General features: G+C 39.2%; 1 protein-coding gene across 3 annotated transcripts in view; it reads right to left on the bottom strand.

Moving 5' to 3' along the window:
• The window catches only part of FGD6 (FYVE, RhoGEF and PH domain containing 6), a 109124-nt gene that overhangs the window by 84786 nt on the left and 970 nt on the right, over nucleotides 1-23368 (bottom strand). For all 3 annotated transcript variants that reach the window (XM_019918631.3, XM_073788339.1, XM_019918630.3), the window contains exon 2: nucleotides 15377-17801. In XM_019918631.3, the coding sequence (XP_019774190.2) occupies nucleotides 15377-17801 (2425 nt within the window). The remainder of the gene's footprint in view (nucleotides 1-15376; nucleotides 17802-23368) is intronic.

Here is a 23368-nt window from a genome sequence, read left to right as displayed (position 1 = left end):
TCAGTTTTCATTTTAAGAGTTCTTTTTATACTCCCTCAAATATGGTTCCCAGCACACAGTCAACGTGAAGTAAGTACCTGTTAACTAGAAACAGTACGTAATACATTGAGGAAAGATGTAATCTATTAAATAGCTTTCACAGGTTATCTGTGCAAATCCATAAGCATATTTTACCTAGCTTCTTAACAGCTAAGACATGGGATTTTACCTGTTACAGAGTGAGAATTCTAAAAGATAAATGTAAGGAGTTTTCTTAAGTTAATACTTTTCTAAAAGATTTCATAACTTTCTTAGGTAAGACTCTTACATCTTTCCCATCTGGATACCCAACGAGTCCATACTGGGATTCATAACACACTTTATTTGGAGACAGTGGAGCAAAGAGTCTGAAATAATATATTCCAGCAGACAGATGTTCAAATCCTGGGACAATTTTATGAATAATTCACCTTATAAGGGAAAACATGTTTTCTGTAGCTAAACCGTTTGAGCATTTCCCCATATATATCAAAATAAAAACTGCATCAAAAAATATACAAATTGGGGCTTCCCTGGTGGCGCAGTGGTTGAGAATCTGCCTGCTAATGCAGGGGACACAGGTTCGAGCCCTGGTCTGGGAGGATCCCACATGCCGCAGAGCAACTAGGCCCGTGAGCCACAACTACTGAGCCTGCTCATCTGGAGCCTGTGCTCTGCAACAAGAGAGGCCACAATAGTGAGAGGCCCGCGCACCGCGATGAAGACTGGCCCCCGCTTGCCACAACTAGAGAAAGCCCTCGCACAGAAACGAAGACCCAACACAGCAAAAATAAATAAATAAAATTAAAAAAAAAAAGTTCAACCCAATTAAAAAAAAAAATTATATATATATATATATATATATATATATACAAATCAATTTTCACTGCAAAGTAAAGGAGCTGTTACAGTGGAGGACTACTGTACTGAATGTCAATATTATGACATAGTATGAGTGTGTTTCGTGTTTGGTAATTGCAATCATTGTTGCTTTTGTTGTGGTCATCCATTTACAATCCTTGGCATCAGTTTATTTATCTCTTGTAAAAATAAAATACAGTGTGTGTGTGAATAAATAAATAAATAAAAATTTAAAAAACAAAACAACAGCAAAGATCAATAAAAATAAATAAATAAAAACCTTATTTTCTAGCAAATATGGATGCCTTACATTCTGCCTCTGATTTTTTAGGCCAGAAAGACTATGGGTTTTATCTTTTTTTATTTTTTTAGGATTTTATCCTTTACACAATGCAGACTTTAGCCAGCACTCAAGCTAAAGCTGAAGAATGTGTAACCACTTCCAAGTATTGCCTTGCCTTCAGAACCTGCTGCCTTTGGATAATTTTTGTAAGTTTGTGTGTGCATTTTTCTTTAAATTATATTTGCTATCTGTGGCATAGCTGGGTCTGGTAGGAACTAATTAACCGGGTAATAAGCAAAAGTCTTTATCCTTTTACTTGTGACCTATCTGAGTTTTAAAATTTTAAGTAAATTTTGTGTGGACAGCTCTTAAAAAAAATAAAAAAATAAAAAGCTGCATCAGGCCCTTTACAAGGCTTTTGACTTTGGGATATCTTAGTACATTTCTGCTACCTCCAAAGGTACCTACAGACTGCCCAGATATTTTTACTTTCAGTTTTACATGTAAGACACAGGGACAGTTCTTTCATCTAAGAAGAGTTTTATAAAACTTTGATTTTTTTAGTGATACAATTGTCTGTGTTTTCTGAATAGCATATGAAGATCTTAAGATCTGTACTACTTAAGAAATTGTTAAAAACTGCTTTTGATTGACATGGGAATTTAGACTCCATGGCTTCCTTCTGTAGGTTTGATAAAAGGACTAGTGGAATGAGAGTTGGAATGTTTCCTGTGTCACCAATCCATCACATGGAAGGGTGCTCACTACGTAATTAATAAAGACAGATGCATGTGAGGCCTTTTAACTCCACTTCTCTTCTCCAAGGAAGCTTTGTTTTAGTGAACAGCAGTAATTCTCCAAATCAGTGTAATTGCTTTCCAAAATTAACAGGTGTTTCCTGTGCATTCTGGAAGCCTGGTTTACTCAAAATGCAGCTGGATTCTGACCTCACGCAAGTAAAAGCAATATATAACCTGACAACTATTTACTCAGATGTGACCACCTATGGTCACCTGGCTTGTGCCAGGAATGTGCTGGGGCCAAGGATACAAATGTGCTTATAATCTCTTACACTATTTATTCTTATATTTCATGTACCTCATGTTTCCTCTTTTGGAGGGAGCAGTAAGAGTAAGGTTAATAAAGAAGGATAAGTTAGTGTTGTGCAATCACTGAACAAGGAAAGGTGTGCCTTGTACTGCTTAGTATACAGTCAATACAGTAAATGTTAGCTATTACTTTTATAATGCTACAAACAGGATATGCCAGGCAATATGCTATGGAAGGGAGTGGCAACACAAGTATCCACAAATTCACTTGCTCATTCAGTCCTTCAATAAACATTTACTATGTGCCTACTGTATGCCAAGCACTGTTCTAGGCCCTGGGGATAAATCAATGTAACAAAATTAAGTGCCTCTCATATGGAGAAAAGGGAACCCTCCTACACTGTTGGTGGGAATGTAAATGGGCACAGCCACTACAGAGAATAGTATGGAGGTTCCTTAAAAAACTAAAAATGGGGCTTCCCTGGTGGTGCAGTGGTTGAGAGTCCGCCTGCCGATGCAGGGGACACGGGTTTATGCCCCAGTCTGGGAAGATCCCACATGCCGCGGAGCGGCTGGGCCCATGAGCCATGGCCGCTGAGCCTGCGCGTCCGGAGCCTGTGCTCCGCAACGGGAGAGGCCACAACAGTGAGAGGCCCACGTACCGCAAAAAGAAAAAAAAAACAAACTAAAAATAGAGTCACCATATGATGCAGAAATCCTACTCCTGGGGATATATCCAAAGAAAACCATAATTTGAAAAGATACATGCACCCCAATGTTCACAGCAGCACTATTTACAATAGCCAAGACATGAAAGCAAACTAAGTACCCATCAACAGACGAGTGGATAAAGAAGATGTGTGTGTGTGTGTGTGTGTGTGTACACACACACACACACACACACACACACACACACACAATGGAGTATTACTCAGCCATAAAAAAGAATGAAATAATGCCACTTGCAGAAACATGGACGGACCTAGAGATTATCATACTAAGTGAAATAAGTTAGACAAAGACAAATGTCATATGATATCACTTACATGTGGAATCTAAAAAAATATACAAATAAACTCATTTCCAAAACAGAAATAGACTCACAGACATAGAAAACAAACTTATGGTTACCACTGGGGAAATGGGACTGGGGGGTGGGGAGGGCTAAATTAGGAATTTGGGATTAACAGATACACACTACTATATATAAAAGAGATAAACAACAAGGATTTACTGTATAGCACAGGGAACTATATTCAATATCTTGTAATAACCTATAATGGAAAAGAATCTGAAAAAATGTATATATTTAAATGAATCACTTTGCTGTATACCTGAAACTACTAAAACATTGTAAATCAACTATACTTCAATAAAAAAAAAACTAAGTGCCTTTCATTCATGTAGGCCATACTCTAGTAGGTGAGACAGATGAGCAAATAAATAAATAGATATTACTGACAGGAATAGGAAGTACTGGAAAGAAAAACAGAACTGAGTAGATGGATAAGTAGCTAGGTGGAACTAGAGGTATTTTGTTACCTTTCCTACTTTGGAAGAGGAGACCTCCTTGAGAGGTAGCTTTTGAATAAGGTCTACAGGGTTGAGAGATAATCTGTCTGGGGGAAAGGGTATGTCAGGTAGTAGAACAAAACTATGAAAAGGAACAGGGTGTTTACGAATGTTGGTCAATCTTATATAAATGGGTAAGATCATGAGATTAGAAAGGCCAGACCACAAAAAGTCTTATATACTAAGCTAGGGAGTTTGAATTTTATCATCCAGGGAATAGGCCACCAAATGATGCTTAATTACAAAATAATTCTTTAAAACACAAAACCAGAATTCTCATTAGAAAATGGGCAGAAGAAACAGATTTCACCTTAGAAGAAATACAAATAGCAAATATGCACATGAAAAGATATTTAACATCATTAGCCATTAAGGAAATGCAAATTGCACCATAATGGGATGTCACTACACACCTATCAGAATGGCTACAATAAAAAAGTGACAAACACCAAGTGCTGGTGAGGATACAGAGATACTGGATCACTCACACATTGCTGGTGGGAAAGTAAAACGACATAGCTACTCTGGAAAACAACCTGGCAGCTTCTTAAAAACGAAACATACAGTTACCATATAACCTACAATTGTACCTCTGGGCATTGATCCTAGAGAAATAAAAATATATGTTCTCACAAACACCTTTACATGAATGTCCGTTATAGCTTTATTTGTAAGCGCCAAACAGTGGAAATGGCCCTTTAACTGGATGTCCTTTAACTGGAATATTACTCAATAATACAAAGGAAAGAGCTATTGATGCAATGCAACACCATGGATGAATCTCCAAGGAATTATGCTAAATGAAAAAAGTCAATCCCAAAGGGTTACATATTGTATGATTCTATTATATATAACATTTTTGAAATGAGTATTGATAGCCAAGGATTGGGGAGTGAGGTAGGTGGGTGGTGGGTGTGGTTATAAAAGGGCAACAAGAAGGAGTTTTGTGGTGATGGGATTGTATGGTATCTCAACTGTGATTGTGTATATACAAACCTACACACCTGATAAAATTATATAGAACTAAATACATATACACACACTGAGTATAAGTAAAACTGAGCATATTTAAGTAAGGTCAGTGGATTGTATCTGTTAATATCCTGGTTGTGCTATTTTACTATATAGTTGGGCAAAATGTTCCCAGTAAGGGAATCTTGCTAAAGTATAGCTAGTTTTTCTTACAACTGCATGTGAATCTACAGTTATGTCAATAACAATTTCAATTAAAAAACAGTAAACCAGATTGTAAATTCCTTGTGGATAGGAAATTAATGTCCTTAATTTCTCTGACTTCTAGTCTGATTCCACCTCACTCCTGCAATTTCCAAATGCTGAGACCAGCCTGAGAGAAGGGAACAATAAGAGGTAACAGTAACTATTTGGTTTCTGGTTTATCCAAAGGAAAATTAAGATTATCAATTTCTATAAAAGTAAAAACCTATATTTTACTAAAAGTCTCCATATAAATTCTATAAAATGAAATCTAAAAACCCAACTCTCTCTAAAGTCACTGATTAGCCACTTGGGAATAAAATCACTTGGAAGTATTCCTCTAGCAGTTAAAATGTCACTATGTCTACATGAGAACCAGACACCTTTGAAAGCAACTGTCATTAGGTAGGAGTCTCTGGGCATCAGAGTCATGGAAAAGTGGCAGACTGAGGCCATGGGATTTCAGCTGGCTCCTAGAACAAAAGCCTTCAAAGCAGTACCACTCCACTGTCCCTTTTCCATCTTCTGTTTTAGCATAAAACATGGAGAAGAGGAGAGGCAGCAAACATGTGATGTAGAGCAGTGAAACATATATGTATCTACGTTTGTAGACTAAAAACTTGATTTACGTGCCTTTGACAATGAAACATCCTGATGATGAAGCCAATTGTGTAGCTATTTCTGGGTAGATTTTTAATTTGGATTAAATTGAGAGAAAAAAACTTAAAATTCATTAAACATTAGAATTATAGGATATTGAACATGAAATAGTTTGAGTACTTTCATATACATGTATCTACCTTTAACAGCCAAGTAGAGGTTTTACCAGGCTTGCTTCAGAGAAGTCTGTTATAAGCATTGTAATTATTTTATGCCAACACAGTATTGAAATCTCCAGCAGGATGTGCACAGAAGGAATTTAAATGTTTTCTATAATATGATTTATACCATTATTTGCTTAAAATGAAGACTAGCCAGGTTTAGTTGAGCCTAGACAGGATGAACATAGATGCTGAATTAGAAAGTCACAAAGAGGCATCTCAATCAGTTTCCCCTTGGAGGTAGATTCTGCCAGCCCGCAGGTGGAGAGGGTCAGTGATTGTGACCCGTGTCAGCGGTCCCAGCAATGATGTTAGAAAAGCTTTATCTAAGAATTTCTTTCAACCTACAGCCCAACTGAATGTGCTCTCTTGCCCAGTTTCCAGGTCTTATACTTTCATAACTCAAAAGGCTCCAGAAATCCTACCTCCTCTAATCTTCAACTAGGGAGACTGTATTATCACCTGCCTCTTTGGGGAAAAAACCCTACCATTACTTAAATCTAATTTTTCATTAAGATAATAAGGATATTATGTTATCATAAGAGGTATTTCAGCCCTACAAAATTATTTACTTTGGAGAATCCATAAATAGTAATTAATATTAAACTACAGTGCTTTAGAGCTCAGAAAGTACTTGACAGAAAATGAAATGAGGAACTGGGATAACAGATAAAAAAGCAAGTATCATGTAAATCAGTGGGGAAATATGAGACATGCATGATTCTTTTCTGTGTCATTGATGTCCACATGCAACTGGTAAATGACAGAAACCATTTTAACTTTTGAATAGTAACCACTACTAACCTGACCAAATGCAAACATGGCAATGATTACTTCCATTTTCAATGACTGAAGTATCTATTTTCTAATGATAAAACCTTTCCAATTCACAAGCTCTTTTTGCATGCTGCTCTGAAACTGCTCATTAAATTCTATACATATCACTGCAGGTGTCCCCGTGTCTTCCCTCTAGACAGTGAACAAATTAGGGACAGTAATATTTTTTCAATCATGGTCCCCTGGGTAGACAGAACTCTATAATATGAACATGTTCTGATTTAAAATCATTATGTCTCAGGATCAGAAAACTTGGTTCCATACTGAGTTTATCTAAATATCAGCTGTGTGCCCCTGGGCAAGTTACTAAACCTCATTAAAGTGTTAGTTTCCTCATCTGTAATAGAAGATAATATCTATCTTATAGGATAATAGGGACTAAATAATTCTTGTGAGAGATCCTAGCATGTCAGAAATACGGAGTAAATCGTAGCTGTTAGTATTAAACATGGAATCCATGCTATCTGCTGTTAACAGCATTTCTTATCCTTGATATTGTCTGATAAATAAAGTTTCGGTGAAGTGGGGAAAAAACTGGATTGATGGTGAGAATCAGAGAGTTGAAGGGAAGAAATACTCATATACTAACATATATTAGCAGCATCAGATACTTGTTGGCTGGAAGTTTCCGCTTAGTTTGAACACTCAACCTCCCTGAAATCACCGTTTAAAAAACAGGAGTCATATAATCCTGTGCTCATATGCAGCTGTGCAGCAGCCCTCCTTCCTGATAGAGGGAACAATATCTGTCATAGCAGGAGAAAAAAAAGGCAATGGTACAAGCAATCCTGAAACTTTTTGCAACTAAGATCTCTTGAGTTTTCTAAATCTTGCTGTCTCTGTAATGCTTCCACAGCAGCGTTAGAAGTGGCGTGGTATTTTGAAGCACCAGGTTGGAGCCATGGTTTTGCAATTTCCCATCTCTGTGGTGTGGGAAAGTCAACAAATCTTGCTGTGCTTGGTCTTATCAGTGAATGAGGAGGTTGGGTTGAATGATTTGTAATGACTCCTTTAGTTTTAAACTTTAATGATTCTATGACTACATTTGACCTAAAGTCACTAAAAGACATACTTTCCAAATTTTTCAAACTATCCCAAAGGCCCTCATTTAAATGTCTTCACCCCAACTTTTGCTAACAAATAAATCATACCTGGACTAGTGAACGATCTCATCATTTACCCCTCCCTCCCCTCTCCGGAGTCCTTCCCGCAACCTAGCAACCTAACAGAGCGTTAGAGAGGAACTGTGCTTCATTCTCCTGTTTCTAATAGTGGAGCTATTGAAAGAAAAATTAAGTAGTGAAAAAACTACTCATTTAAATTGAAATCTCTGTTTACTTATGACTGTAGATACATCTAAAGACCAACAGAAAGAGGGGAAAAAACAGTTACCAGTTAATCCTTATTTATTCATTATATCTTCTTTCCTGGATTTGAAATTACAGTTGCCATTCAATTCAAATCAGAACTGCCTATCAGATTAAGGGGAAAAAAACAAAACAAAACCACGCTATTCTAAGTTTATTAAAAACCAAGTCTATACTTTAATTCCTAATGTTTCAAGTGATAATAACATATGCCAAAGTATATCAACTGTTATAAATATGTTACCAAGAAACTGACTTTAAAAAAATACATGATCTAAGTAAAACAAAGTTTTCAACAGAATCCACAGGAGCTAAAAGAACAAGCAGTTACATTATTTCAAACAGAAAAAGGCTAAATGTGTTTGTTTTCCTTTTATTTTTTATCCAAACATTCAGGGGAAACTGACTTGCTTTGTTCAGTGTTTATTATTTTACCTTTCCTGAAGCAGAAACCAAAACACTTTGATAAACGGGATAGTCTGGTAAACAGACCCTTGAATGTTACGGCTCAGAACCACTAATCCAGTTGCATTTCCATCTTTGCCCCTTTTTCCTGAAGTCACCACCACTATGCTTCAGTTTCTTTATATATAAAAGGGTAATAACACCTAATACAGCCTTACTCCAATTCACACTTACATGGAACCAGAATGGATGCATGTAAATATGAAGGGATGAGAAAACTGAATGAAAACTGCAGAAGACAGCTGTCCTTTCTGGAAATACTATCACAGTACTTTACTCCACGGAGAGTCTATTTTACAGACCCAATTTTTATAGCCCCAGTGATAGGCTGTCTTTGCCTGATGTCAAAACTACTTGCAAATACTCTTTTCCCTCCACAGATCCACAATTACCAGACCCAGACCAAACCACCAAAGTAGTTTTTCCATACCACCCAGAAGAAATTCGGCAGTTCCATTCTTGAACTTAACTTTTAAACTCAGTCTTTAATAAAAAGGTCAGCACTGCTTTGTAGCTTCCCACACCCAAAAGTACCATGACTCGACCTTCTCTTTGTACCTAATATAGTTTCAATAAAGTATTAAAATAAACAGGCTCATATAAACATGTCTATTTTTTAAATACAGGGCTTTCCCTAAATACCAAATTAATCTATGCAACTCCAGGAAAAGATGATGCATTTAAAAGAAATGTCTGGGAGAACACAGAAAGCTTACCAAAGTATCATACAAGCACAGGCATTACTTATGAATACCTGAAATCTGAATACACTCATCCCCTTATGTCTGAACAGGAGGCTGCATCTGGAATTCCCCTGAACCACCTGGAGGACTGGTGAGCCAAAGGTCATCTTCTCCACCTCTTCATCCTGTTCCCTCCTCCCTTAATATTTTCCTCATCAACACATTAACCTTTTCCTCTTTGGATACACCAGCATTTAAGAGTCATAAAAACGATTTATTTAACTTTATTGTTCTGTTTTAATGCTATTGTCCCAGTCTCACTTCCTGTTACTTTCCATTGCGTTTTTCATATACTAACGATGCTCTTATGGGCTGGCCGGGAACCCAACTCCTACTCTGGTTATTTCTACTGCAAAAATTCATTAGGTTCCAAATATGCGACTAATATGATTAATCCATTCACAGACTGATGGATTGCCTGATTATCTTTATCTATCAGGTCCTTACAGGAATTAAAAATGCTTAGGAACAGAATGAAGGCCCTCTTTGTCATCCTTCCCACATCTGCCCTTTCCCAAAAAGTTCATGTTGGGAACATTTCTCCAGAAAACAGGTCAGAATCTCACTTTGCAAAGCAATTTCTATCTCACTGATATAATTTTTTTTCAAGATTAAATCAAAGCCTTTATTAAACATACCTCCTTCAAACCACCTGCATTTAAACCTATACCCCTCTCCCAACTTGCGAACTGTTAGGGCTATGTGTGTGTCATTGTCACCTGGAGGGTCAGATCCAGTTGGACCGTGCAATGCTGATGCTGAAAAGCCACGCCAAGATACACCACACTGGACACACCTCCATGGTCCTGTGCCCCAGCTCCACCTCCTTGTTCAGTGTGTTCATTTTTGAAAATCACTAATTTTTTTTTTTTTTTTTTTTTGCGGTACTCGGGCCTCTCACCGTTGTGGCCTCTCCCGTGGTGGAGCACAAGCTCCGGACGCGCAGGCTCAGTGGCCATGGCTCACAGGCCCAGCCGCTCCACAGCATGTGGGATCCTCCCGGACCGGGGCACCAACCCGTGTCCCCTGCATCGGCAGGCGGACTCTCAACTACTGCGCCACCAGGGAAGCCCCACTGATATAATTTCTAATTGCAATTTTATGAAAACAAAATGAGAACCTTGGCTAAATTTTTAAAATACATATTTGATTTTTACTATTCAAAATTTAATAAAAACCTAGCAATGGAAAAACAATCATTTATCTCAAAAAATAATGCCACCTTTTTTCCCCCAAATGTGCAAATGTAAGCTATCTCAAAACAATATATTTTTACCAAGGAAGACAGGATGCGTGTGTGTGTGTGTGCGTGTACACACAATCACAATGTAGGATGTTTGTTTTTCCATCTCTGGCTAAAAATATGCACTCTAAAAGTATAAAGTGACGTTCTATCACTTAAAAACATATATATTTGATAAAATATCACTTAATCTGTTTTGGCAAGAATGAAACCAAAGTAATGTAGTTGGACAAAATACTGCACTTTAACTAATTCCTAATACGTATTTAAAAGAAAAAAAGAAAAGCTTTACTGCCAAGAAATAAAATCCGCAGTTTCAAATGTAGGGTAAGTGTGTAAACAAATAGATTTGCCAAACCTGTGTGGCTATGGTTCCAACACAAGAAACACAGAGTTAAAGAGCCATACAAATGGTTGATATTTCCTGAGCTGATGCTGAAAATAACTTACAGGAAAGGGCTGCTGTTGAGACACATGAGTCCCAACCCTCACCTTCTAAGCGAGCTTAATCTCACTGGTGCTATGACAACCATGGAAATGCTCACTAGGGGTTATTAATTTATACTTTCATCATTATATTAAAACCCAACAATACCACTAGATGGTAAATGCAACCCAAGAGAGATAGCTTCTAGACTGGGTCTGAAGATTTATGACACAAATGCCATAATGGGATTTGAGACTTGAAATACCATTCGGCAGCTCTTTAAGCCCAGTTTTGTGTTTAAAATAGGGAGAAAACAAACAATGAAGCTGCTCTTACCCAGGTTAGAAAATGACCTCCTAAATGCCAAATCCAATCATGTCCATTTTATAAGCCTTAGGTCAAGTGTCACCATCTCTGTGAAGTCACGCACCCTGCGTCGGATATAACTCAGACAAAGCTTGGATTACCAAAACCATGTGTCCTATAACTGAGCCACCTCACTGGGCAGAAACTCCTAGGGAGGAGCACCCCCTTCCACCTTTGAATGCACAGTGCTTGACACACGGTCAGCCTTGTGCAGTAAATAAACTGAGGACTTGCTACATTACCCAGGAAAACCCAATTACCACACATTTTCTTCCAAGTGCTTGTAATAAGGACAAACTAAAACAATGGAGGAAAACCCTGGAATGTTTCCAGGGAAAATTTTTCTTGGTTATAGAATCAAGAAATCGGCTACACTTTTAAGAGGAAAATTCCAATGTTTGGGCACGAATAGTTTGCGATTTGTCCCTAACTCTTTAATATCAGAGGCCCAAACTTGAGGAACTTCCTTATGGAAATCACACTTCTTAAATAACAGTAGTAAATGAGCACTCATCACCTGCATGCCAGTGAGAGAAAAAGGCCCACTGTCTGATAGTTGTTTTAGATTTATCATGTCTGAAACATATCAAGGAAGAGGGTAACTATACCCCAAACGCACTGGAATACTCCAAAGTGGCTCACAATCTTACTTCAGACAAAATTGCTTCTGAGAACCCAGAGCAATGGCCCAATGATGACTTACCTGGGAATACCTAAAGCTATGTTTCGTTGGCTTCACCCTCCTTCCCCTTGAGATTTGGCCGCTCAGCCTTCCTAGTGCCACTCCTTACCATCCAGGCCCCCTCCCTCAGTTTCTTACACTCAGGAGAAAGGGGACTGGGGAGGGTGAAAGGGGAGGGATAGGAATAATAATGAAGAAAAGAGGGAAAGCAAATCCACTGCAGCCTAATTCCCAACCAACCACCCAGCCCTTCCCTTCTCCTTATCACTCGCAGTGCCTTCAGTGCCTGACAGTCTTTCTCACCGCAAGCCCAGCCCCCAATTTCCTCATTTTTCCTTAGTCACCTCACCCTTTCCACAAACCCTGTAGCCTCAGAAGCAGCAGATTTGCTCCACTGACATCCCGGTGCTCAACTCCACCCTGGCCAACTCTCCTGCATCAGCACAAAGCACAGAGAGGAAGAATTTTCCTGGGAAGAGGGAAGGGGAAGCCAGTACCGTAATGGTTAATATAATTGGGGGACTAAACTGGGACCTTTACCACCATTTCCACAACTGTTTCCTTGGAAAACTCATGCTGAGTTCCAAATTATCATGAACTTTTAGAACACAATCCTTTTTGGAATTGGGGGCTGCCTGTAATTCTTTCCTGATAAGTTATAAACACGTTGTTATAAATTTGTAAATGTTAAGTAGTTGGATTCATGAAACATCTATACTCTAAAGAAGGTGACCATATGGGCTACCCCAAGCTTGGCCAATGTCTGTTTACTAATCCAGAATCTTCTTGGTTATATATGTAGACTCAGTAAAACTAGTGAGTCTGTGAATCAGTCCCCTCTGTAAGATCCAAAACCTCTTCCCCAAGGCCTAAGAAACTGTTAAAGACACTCTCTTGATTCACTTCAGCAGAAGAATCTTAAACAGGGTTCATCTGTGTTTTTTCTTATCATTTTAGAAAACTAGGGTGTTGGATTCTGAGTTAATTACTCTAAAACACAGGTCTATATTTGCAACAGCCATATTCCCAAACAGGATTCCACATGGATCCACTCAGCTCACCTGAAACGGATGCCCCACTTCTCATTTACCTTATTCTGGGCTGGCCAGGTGTCCTCCTCATGAAGGCTTGAATTTTGCTTTCTCCTTCTACGTGATGTTGTTTACAAAACGTACAACCTCCCAGGCAGAACTGTTAGTATGGCCCTATGACTTAAGGCTTTTGATTCAGCTGGCACATTTTAGGAATCTCAAGTCAGTTTAGGCCTCCCCGCTCCAGGCCTAAACAAAAATCTCCATGGAAAGCAAAATTCAAAAGCAGAGCTCACCCACTCCTCACCAGGCTGCCCTACTTGACAGCTTCAACCTGTCCAAAGCCGCCCTCGGTTTCCTGTGGCCTTGAGAAAGAACCCTCCTTATGAATGCCATCCAGCTGCACTGGCTGGCTGTGAACCTTAACTCCTTCCATGCTGGTTCCCCCCACCCGAGCAGCAGTGCCCTGAAGGCAAAAGAACAAGTTCTAGAAGTTTATTGTGTTAGAGATAATGACAAACCCTTCAGATTAAGCCTGAGGGCCAACAGGAAACTTACACTAAGGGCCAAACCTCCAATTTCAAGGAAAAACTCTATCTTAGCTAAGGATAGTAGTATGTCACAAAGAAGCCAAATTCATTCCTTACATACACAAACACACACAAAATAATACACAAAAACTTGTTAAAAGGAGGGCAGTACCAACAAAATTGTTCCATGGTGAGAAAAGCAGGCATGAAAATAGACTTTTTTTTTTTAAGTTGGATACTTAACTCCACTCTCCATTGAAATGTTTATGCCAAGGGAGAGGCTTTTGCCTAGGTACTAACATTCAGAGAGTAGACAGTTGTAAACAGAATGAAATCAGATATGAGAAAAGGAAGTAAGACAAGGAAGGTAAGTCTTTTATGGGTTAAAGGAGGAAGGGCAGAGAGGATTGAGTAAAGAAAAGTGCTAGGAGACCATCTGAAAGTGAAAACAACAATTCACTTTACTTGATGCGATTTTTGCTTAATAATTTGATTTATTCAATTCACCCAATAATCCTTTTTTTTGAGCCTCTGCTATGTGCCACATGTGTTACTATTTCTACAGAAGTCCTATTTTAAGACCTAAGCACTCAAAGGCTTGAAGTTAGTAACCTAAGAATATGAAGACTTCAAAAAGGGTCTGTGTACTTCGTGTTAAACACAAAACACGTTAAGTACAATGCCAAGGCTCCCGTTGTGACTACGGAGAGAGAAGGAAGCTGCTTCCACAGTTACCTCCTTTCCCTCTCTTTCACTCATTCTCTCACTTACTCAACCAACATCTACTGATTCCTACTAAGACCCTTGCTTGGCCTTATGCAGGACAAAAAGATATGACCAGAACGCTTAGAGCTTAAAACCGAATACCAATCAGACAATTCTACCATAAATCAGACTGAGATAAAGGATACCACAGCATAACTGGGAAGTCAGAATAGGAAATAAACACTTCCCACTAAGTAAGTGTAGCAGCTTCATGATGCAAAGGGTTGCTGAGCAGGACCATCAAGAATGTGCAAGGTTTCGAAAACAAACAAACAAACAAACAAAAAACCACATGGAAGGGCTTCCCTGGTGGCGCAGTGGTTGAGAGTCCGCCTGCCGATGCAGGGGACACGGGTTCGTGCCCCGGTCTGGGAAGATCCCACACGCCGCGGAGCGGCTGGGCCCGTGAGCCATGGCCGCTGAGCCTGCGCGTCTGGAGCCTGTGCTCCACAACGAGAGAGGCCACAGGTTTCAGTTAAGACAGATGAAGTCGGTACACCAGAGGTAGGAAGTACACGTACAAAAGTGAGAAAGGACAGTAATTATGTTTTTCCTGCATTTTTCCTATGTCTATCTGAAGTTGTTAATTAGCCTTCAACAAGTAAAATAACTAATCCTCAAAGAGTAGTGAATTTTGCAAATTTAGAGGTTTTACCTGACAAGGGCAACATAGGTAAACACAGATTTCAAAAACTTCACAGATTTCTTACACCTAGCAAATAAACCTCATTGAATTGGCCAATTTCCTCCCGTAGGTTCTTGCTATGACTTCCAAGTTGGCGCTTTAGAGGAACTGGGATGTTTCTGTTCTAGGTGTTCCTTGTAGTACCTATACTACTACTACCACTGGTTCAAATTCTTTGAATCAGCTACTAAAATAAGTCAACTACATAAAGGCTGCATTGCAAACACCCATCCCGGCTATATGATAAAAAGAGACTGCACTTTGGAAACAATTTAACATACGCTTAACTAAACCACTCCCTCAGGAAGTGATTTTTTTCCCACGTATGAGATCTTAACCTACCTCACAGGGCTGCTGAAGGTTAATTTCAGTGATGCAAGCAAAAGGGTGGTATCTGTCTGACACCTAAGTGTTACCTGGAATGCTGATGTCTGGGTGCAAGTTGCAGCTGGCCATCTGGAGCTTCATATGGCTCTTCTACCTCATACACATTTGCATCAGTGTCCTCCACACTGCTGGAATTCTGCCATTCCAGCTCTGGAGTTTTCCCCACAGTCATAATAAATGGCAAGTTCTCATACTCTGGTATTTCCTCATAATGGCGTATATTTTCATACTCCGGCGCACAGCCACTTATAACAGATTTGCAAGGTGCCTGCGAGGATGACTCCCTGGAGAGCATTTGTTCATCCAAAGACTCAGCTCTTGGTCCATTAGCTGCACTGGTCTGGCCCCGCGACTTCTTCCTCTTCTTTTGGGATTCCAGGCTATAGTTATCTGCTGAATATGCCTTAATGGGTTTATTTCTCTTTTCTTCTACCAACAAGCCATGCCAATCATTTTCACTCCCTTTTCTCTCCCCACCCGCAAGGCTGCCTGAGGTTGTGTCTCCGAGTTGGCTACTCTTGGACCAAAATTTCTGGAAGTCACTCTTCATGAAACAGATGGACAGCTTCATGTTGAGCAACTTCTTTAAAGAGTTCTTCTTTTGAGAGTCTTTGCAAGGCTTAGTGCACCTTTCCACATCCACAGCAGATAATGATTTTGCTCTAGGCTTGGTCAGGGCAGTGGGAGGCTCACTGTTTGAGGATACAGTAACAGACTTTAAGGATTCTGGGTTCCCTGAAAAGGGTATAATAGGATGAGGTAATTTCCACACTGGCTTCTCTGAAGCCCGTTTAGGCATATCAAAGGAGGACGACACACCACGGTTTTGGGCACATAAATGCTGAAGGTGATTTCTTTCTAAACCCTTCTCTGAACTTTTTTCTTCGTTTGAGGGATAAGAACTTTTCTCCACAAGCTCCTCTGAGGCAGCCTTTTTAAGCACTCCTGCAGCAGGTAAGCTGTGTCTTTGAGGTTTTTTGGGGACAATTCTTGAGGAACTTTCATCTTTTATCATAGATTCCTTTTGCAGTTGAGGGGCAGACACTCCCCGGTTACAGGCAGTAGGCAAATGTTCGGTGCAGGTTAATTTGAGTTGCTTGGGCAGGCTCATAGATAGAGTACTGCATCTTATAAAACTGGTCCTTTTGTCCACAGCAGGTGACATACTAGAACCATCTCCTGTCTTGTCAGAATTCAAATTAGAGTCTGTCTCTAAAGGAGATGGCATATTTTCAAAGGAAGATGTTTCAGGACTCAAAGGTTTTTGTGAATTGATTAAGTTTTGTCTGTCACCGTTAAAGTCCACATTCAATTCACTTTTATTTCCTGGCTTCACTTTGTCCACCTGTTCCTGGTTACACAAAACATTCCGATGAAAAACACTGATTTTATTGTTTTTCAAACTATCTTCAAAAAGACAAAGAGAGCTACTGTCTACATTCTCTGGTTCTTCGTTACTTTCGCTAGGAGTATCTATCTGTTTCTGGCGTAATAGGCGTGCAGCACGTGTCTTTCTGGGCTTGGGAGTTGGAAATTTGGGGGTGTATGGCACTAAGTGAATTTCCAAGGGACCAAGGTCTTTGACTTCTGATTTCTTAATATCTCCATCTGAAGATAAAAAAGTACTCCTTTTACCATTTTCTAGAGCTTCTTGTTCAGATGAATGAAAGTGAGTGTTGCTTTTTTCATTGTCACCCTGATTAGCTTCAAAATTTTGAAATTCATCACTAGGAAGTTGTAGGTGGCAATGGTGATGATCAGAAACTTTTTCGAAGCTGGACAGGGACGGTGACAAATCTGCAAATTCAATTCTGAATTGTCTGTTGGAAGTACAGCCATCACTCATTTCTGGACTGTCTGTGAATCTGTGCTTCTGTGGAAAAATAAAAGGTGACGTTCGTAGCGTTAAAACATCTTTGAGCTTCTCTTCCAGGATGCTTGCCTTTAAAACTACTTCACTCTGGCTCTTGATCTTTTCATCATTAGAATCACATTTACGCTGAGTTTTTATAGCTGAAGAGGACTCACCAATTTTATTATTTTCTAAATTTTCATGCATTTCCAGGGGCCCTAAGACAAGCTGCTTGACACACAAATTTTCTCTATTTCCAAGCTTATGGTTACACTCAGAACGGCAGGAACACATTGGTAAAATATAATCACTGCTCTGATGCCCTCTGTTTTTGCAGCTAGAGTTGTCAATGCTTTCAGGGGATTCCTGTTTATGCTCTTCCAGGTTCACGATGATTTTCTTTGATGGTGACCGCCTGATGTCTTGAACGGGTGAGGCCTTCAGCACTTTTGGTTTCGGAGCTATTGCTGGTTTGGTTTTCTTTGTTGACTGTGGAACACTAGAAACCACGATCTCAGGTTTAGGTGCAACAGGAGGTGGAGCTGGCTTATTATTTGCCACCACAAACTTTGGCTTGGGGGCCACTGGTGGCTTCTTAATCTCTAGAAAGGAAAAAAAAAATCTGATAACCAAAAAACCAAAGCATAAGATAAATGATTAAATTTGATGACATTTTTACTTTTGACAATATGCTGAACTTGCATTTTACTAGGTAGTTTATATTACATTATTCAGAGTCTATTATTACTCTTGAAAATTCCTTAAATTGCCCTCCAGTTCCAGTACACATAGCTTTGCATATATTGTACATTGCTTAATAAGTCCAATACAGTTTTTCTTCTAACTCTGGAGTGGATTACCATATCTTCAGGCAACACTAAATGAAATACAGTAACTGGCTTCTGCTTGAGATCCGTATGTAGGAGAAGGTACTTCAGTTCATTTGCTGAGTGCTAAGAGTTGAATCTGCCTAAGGTTTATGTAGGATGCAACTCTTTAAGCTTCTCATGTGAATAAGCAGTACATATTCTTCTACCTCAATGACATACAGTAGAATTGTATGAATGCCCTTTATCAATGACCTATTCCACTAGAACCACAAAATAACCTAAAAAGGAATACAGAAATCAGAAATTTTCCAAACTGAAAAGTAATGATACTATAATATTTGAGGCTCTTGATAAGGTTGGCATTTTTTCTGTGCAGGGGTTGTCAAATCGGAATTTTCACTGTAATCGTTCACTGAGCTTTATTTTTAAAAAGTCAAGGCCTACGCTCTACCCCAGGTGATTACGCTGTGTACTCTTCATTTATAACCACTATTCTAGTGCATTTAAAAGATGACCATAATTCCTATTGTAGCAATTCTTTCTTGGCATTATGTAAAAAGAACTCAATGAGCACCTATTACACTGTGCTAGATTTGCAAAGATCTGCTACTAACCTACAGGAACCTAAATAAAAGGTACACAGGGCCTCCCTGGTGGCGCAGTGGTTGACAGTCCACCTGCCGATACAGCGGACACGGGTTCGTGCCCCGGTCTGGGAAGATCCCATGTGCCGCGCAGCGGCTGGGCATCCGGAGCCTGTGCTCCGCAACGGGAGAGGCCACAACAGTGAGAGGCCTGCGTACCGCAAAAAGAAAAAAAAAAAAAGCTTCACACAAAAGACCTATAAAATGAAGTTACACAGATTCTGAACATCCTCATTTTAAACGTTCTTTTATGTTTTTCTACCTATACTATCACTTATCACCCCATATTTCCCAAAACAAGGTAAAACATATTTTATCTTATACTTCTTATACTTATGTTTGTTCCTCCAACAGGATCTAACGCTTAATGAAAACTTAGTTAGTGAAAAACATAAACATAAACCTTTCAAAATATCATCTGCTGGACATTGTTTAAGTACTTGAATACACAGAGGCTTCAATTCTTCACTTGGTGAGGAGTTTCTTTTCAACAAAGGAAATTAGTCATAACACTCCAACCCGGGAAGATATTACAGGGACATGAGTAGTGAGGAAAAAAAAAAGAGTAGGGTGCTCTACTTCCTTTTACCAACCGAGGAAGAATTTCTCAAACCCCTAATACTCTGTTCAACCAAGATCACCTGATGACAGATGCCTTCTCATTCAATTCCTCAGGATAATGTTATAATAAAAAAGATATGAAGTATTTCCAAAATGACAATACAAATTCCCAACACCATGCAATTTCGTTGTGTTCAATAAGCGTGTTATTATTGTTTTCTTAGGTAGAAAAAATTTTAAAACCATTCAAAGCCTAATGATAAAGCTTGGTGTAATGGTCTATTAAACTCCTGACATATAAAGTCAAGTCTTAAGAAAAAGTATGAATGCCCTAGGCCTCTTACCTCCCATCTTACTCAAGATAAGGAAAACAGACAGACCATCACACTGATTTCATTTCTGTAAGCATTCTGAAAACATCCTACCTCTGGGCATTTTGAAGGAATTAAAAAAAAAAAAAAGAAATCAGTTCTGTAACATGGAAAGAGTTCTGGAGATTGGCTGCACAGCAGTATGAATGTACTTAACGCTACTGAACTGTACACTTAAAAATAGTACAGACGGGGGCTTCCCTGGTAGCGCAGTGGTTGAGAGTCCGCCTGCCGATGCAGGGGACACGGGTTCGTGACCCGGTCTGGGAAGATCCCACGTGCCGCGGAGCAGCTGGGCCCATGAGCCATGGCCGCTGAGCCTGCACGTCCGGAGCCTGTGCTCCGCAATGGGAGAGGCCACAACAGTGACAGGCCCGCGTACCCTTAAAAAAAAAAAAAAAATAGTACAGATTGGGGGCTTCCCTGGTGGCGCTGCGGTTGAGAGTCTGCCTGCCAATGCAAGGGACGCAGGTGCAAGCCCTGGTCTGGGAGGATCCTACATGCCGCGGAAGAACTGGGCCCGTGAGCCACAACTACTGAGCCTGCGCGTCTGGAGCCTGTGCTCCGCAACAAGAGAGGCCGCGACAGTGAGAGGCCCGCATACCGCGATGAAGAGTGGCCCCCACTCGCACAACTAGAGAAAGCCCTCGCACAGAAACGAAGACCCAACACAGCCAAAATAAATAAAATAAAATAAATAGTATAGATGGTAAATTTATGTTAGGTGTATTTTACCAAAACTAAAAACAACAAAAAAAACCCTGTCTCATTAATCTTTTACTTTCTGAATCTTAGAGCCTTTTCAAAAGCTTCAGGGTCATTTACCCAACCAATTTTTGCTATTTTAGTTCAATCATTTTCCATAAATCTCTGTTCTTAGTGTCCTAGAAATTCAATTAACTATATGAATTATGGTCAATTACCAACAGATATAGCGTAGCATCATGTACCTAACTGCCTCAACACATACTCACTGAATTAAACAAAGAACTGCGAGCTTTGGCTTAGCTAACCGTGTATTGGAGGAGGCCAATAACATAACTGGGTGTGCCTCTGTGGAGAACTGGTTGCCTCAGTTTCCTTACTTGCAAATGAGGGAGCTGAACAGATCTCTAAAGCCTAAATGATTCTGAGATGATAACTTCAGGAGATATCTGCTTCAGGAGAACCCTTAGATTCTCTAGCCACTTTGCCCTGTGTGATTTTTCTTCCATGTACCTCCCTCTGTCTTCACCACTAGAAGGCAAGCTCCAGGAGGGCAGGTACTTTGTCTCTTTGCTGTATCCCCAATGCTAAACATAGGGCCTGGGAACAGTCAGAGCTGCCACATACGCATAGTCTTTACTATATCTCAAAAACAAGATATTTCTTTAAATAGAAATCAATATCCACTTAAATGTAGAATATTTTGAAAAGTTAACAGGAATCAACTTCAATAGGATTACTGAATAAGTTCTTCTTTTTTAAAATTTATTTATTTATGGCTGCGTTGGGTCTTCGTTGCTGCGCACAGGTTTTCTCTAGTTGCGGAGAGTGGGGGTTATTCTTTTTTTGGGGGGGGTTATTCTTCTTAGTGGTGTGCGGGCTTCTCATTGTGGTGACTTCTCTTGTTGTGGAGCACGGGCTCTAGGCACGCGGGCTTCAGTAATTGTGGCACGTGGGCTCAGCGGTTGTGGCTTGTGGGCTCTAGTGTGCAGGCTCAGTAGTTGTGGCGCCACGGGCTTAGTTGCTCCACAGCATGTGGGATCTTCCCAGACCAGGGCTTGAACCAGTGTCCCCTGCATTGGCAGGTGGATTCTTAACCACTGTGCCACCAGGGAAGTCCCTAAGTTCTTAATTATTAGTAGGAACAAGTGTTCAACTAAGTCATAGAATAGCAATATTTGAAGTCCTTCATCATTATTATTTTTTTATTTTAAAATTATTTCTTTATGTTTTAGTGGCTCTATTTTGAAAGAAACACAGCTCAAAAAATAACAAGCCTTTATATTACGGTCTGCTCTAATGTCAAACTCTTGAAATAAGTGCACGATGTTTGGAAATGGATCCAGCACCTTTGGATATTAATACTGTATCAACAGTCAGACCCAAAGCTTTTTAGAGCATAGCAGCAAATCTTTTATTTACACAGCTGTTTGGCTCCAGGGAAAAATAAGGTAAGAAGTAAAGCACTAGTACCATTTTACTAACAATTACAAACACACTCATCATCTATTACACACAGATGGCGGCGGTCCACGTGCAACACTTTCTTAGCTATTGGACCAGCCAAAAAGCAAAGCACAGCACATGTACACCGAGACCTGTACATGTTCAAAAATATATGAAATATATTTCTATAATTATCTCTCCTTTTTTCATATACTGATTAGAATAATTCTAAAATCTCTATTGTGGGCCTACTCTTTCACAGACACAGAAAAACAAAGCAAGCTCTTCTTCAGGATACATATATCTTAGATGTTCTACATTTTTCTTATTGCCTTAAATTAAGCCAACCATCCCAAATACCACAGATTAGAGTCCCTGTAAACAAACATCCCCTCCCCCAACTTCAAATAACATTCCTAAAGTTTTAATGAATTCTGAATACTGTTCCAAAGAGCATCATAAACAGCTTGTAAGAATGATGAACACATAATTTTATAAGAATAGGATACAAATAAAACCCCAGTTCTTTTCCATATTCTCCATTTAGACATGAGAAAAAATAATAAATCTTAACAGATGGGAGAATGAAAAAGTAGTTAATGCTTCTCAGCAAACCGTGCTAAAAACCAACTAACTCAGCTAAACACAGGAAGTGTCCCTCTTTTAAACACCACAAAAATGTCTGTGGACTTCTTTAATTATAAAGTTGATAAAATATAAAAATAGTCTGCATTATTCGAGGGTCATTCAAATGAAAGAATAATAAAATTCCAGACTGAGACCTAGATCCAGTTTACATATTTAAATGTAGAATTAAATGCTTCTGTATGGGTTCATTATAAACTGTTAGGACTGGAACTGAAAACTGATACATATAAGGTATGAATTTTAAATGTGTTTGACACTGGAGAGGAGAGTTAAAGTTGGCTGGAAGGATTTTAAAATCTCCAACCACTTTAAATTGAAATTAAATTAGACTTGTTCCTTAATAAAACTTAAAGTGAGGCACAGAAATTTAGGATGAAAATAATTCACCTCAAGTAAGTAGAAAGCCTCCCTCTGGTAAGGAAAAGAGAGTTTATAAATAACATAATTCCCAGTACACGATGACATATCTCCTGCACACACATATAGCATCAAAAAGGAAAGATCCACAACATCTTCCTCAGGAATACTATTATGGGAACATTTCATCCCTTGCTTTCTTATTCCTATTGGCTAAACTTCTTGCCTCGTTAGTTGTAATCTGACTACACCTAGCCGTACAACCTCCAATATATCTAGGCTTTAGAAAGAATACAAACCAGAATATTTTGTATAGAGTGCTGTTTGACAGTTACAAGATGCAGGAATTTAAAATAAATGCCAAGAAAAGCTAAGAAAATTTAATCTGATACTTACATGCTGGTTCTAGAAGTAACTGTGGTGAAGCTTTACACTATTTTACTATAAAATGTCTAATGAAAGCTTATTTATTACAACGTGGGCAAAAATGTTTCTTAATACTGAATACGTTATTAAGTTCTGGCTTAAAAATTAACCTATGTTCTTATAAGTGAATTTAACACCACTTTAGTAATTATTTTGGAAAATAGGAACTGTTCCTTCAGAA

Source organism: Tursiops truncatus, chromosome 11 (genome assembly GCF_011762595.2).
Source record: "Tursiops truncatus isolate mTurTru1 chromosome 11, mTurTru1.mat.Y, whole genome shotgun sequence".
NCBI lineage: Eukaryota > Metazoa > Chordata > Mammalia > Artiodactyla > Delphinidae > Tursiops > Tursiops truncatus.
Note: the sequence above shows the minus strand (reverse complement) of the source record. Positions and strands in the feature narration are given on the sequence as shown.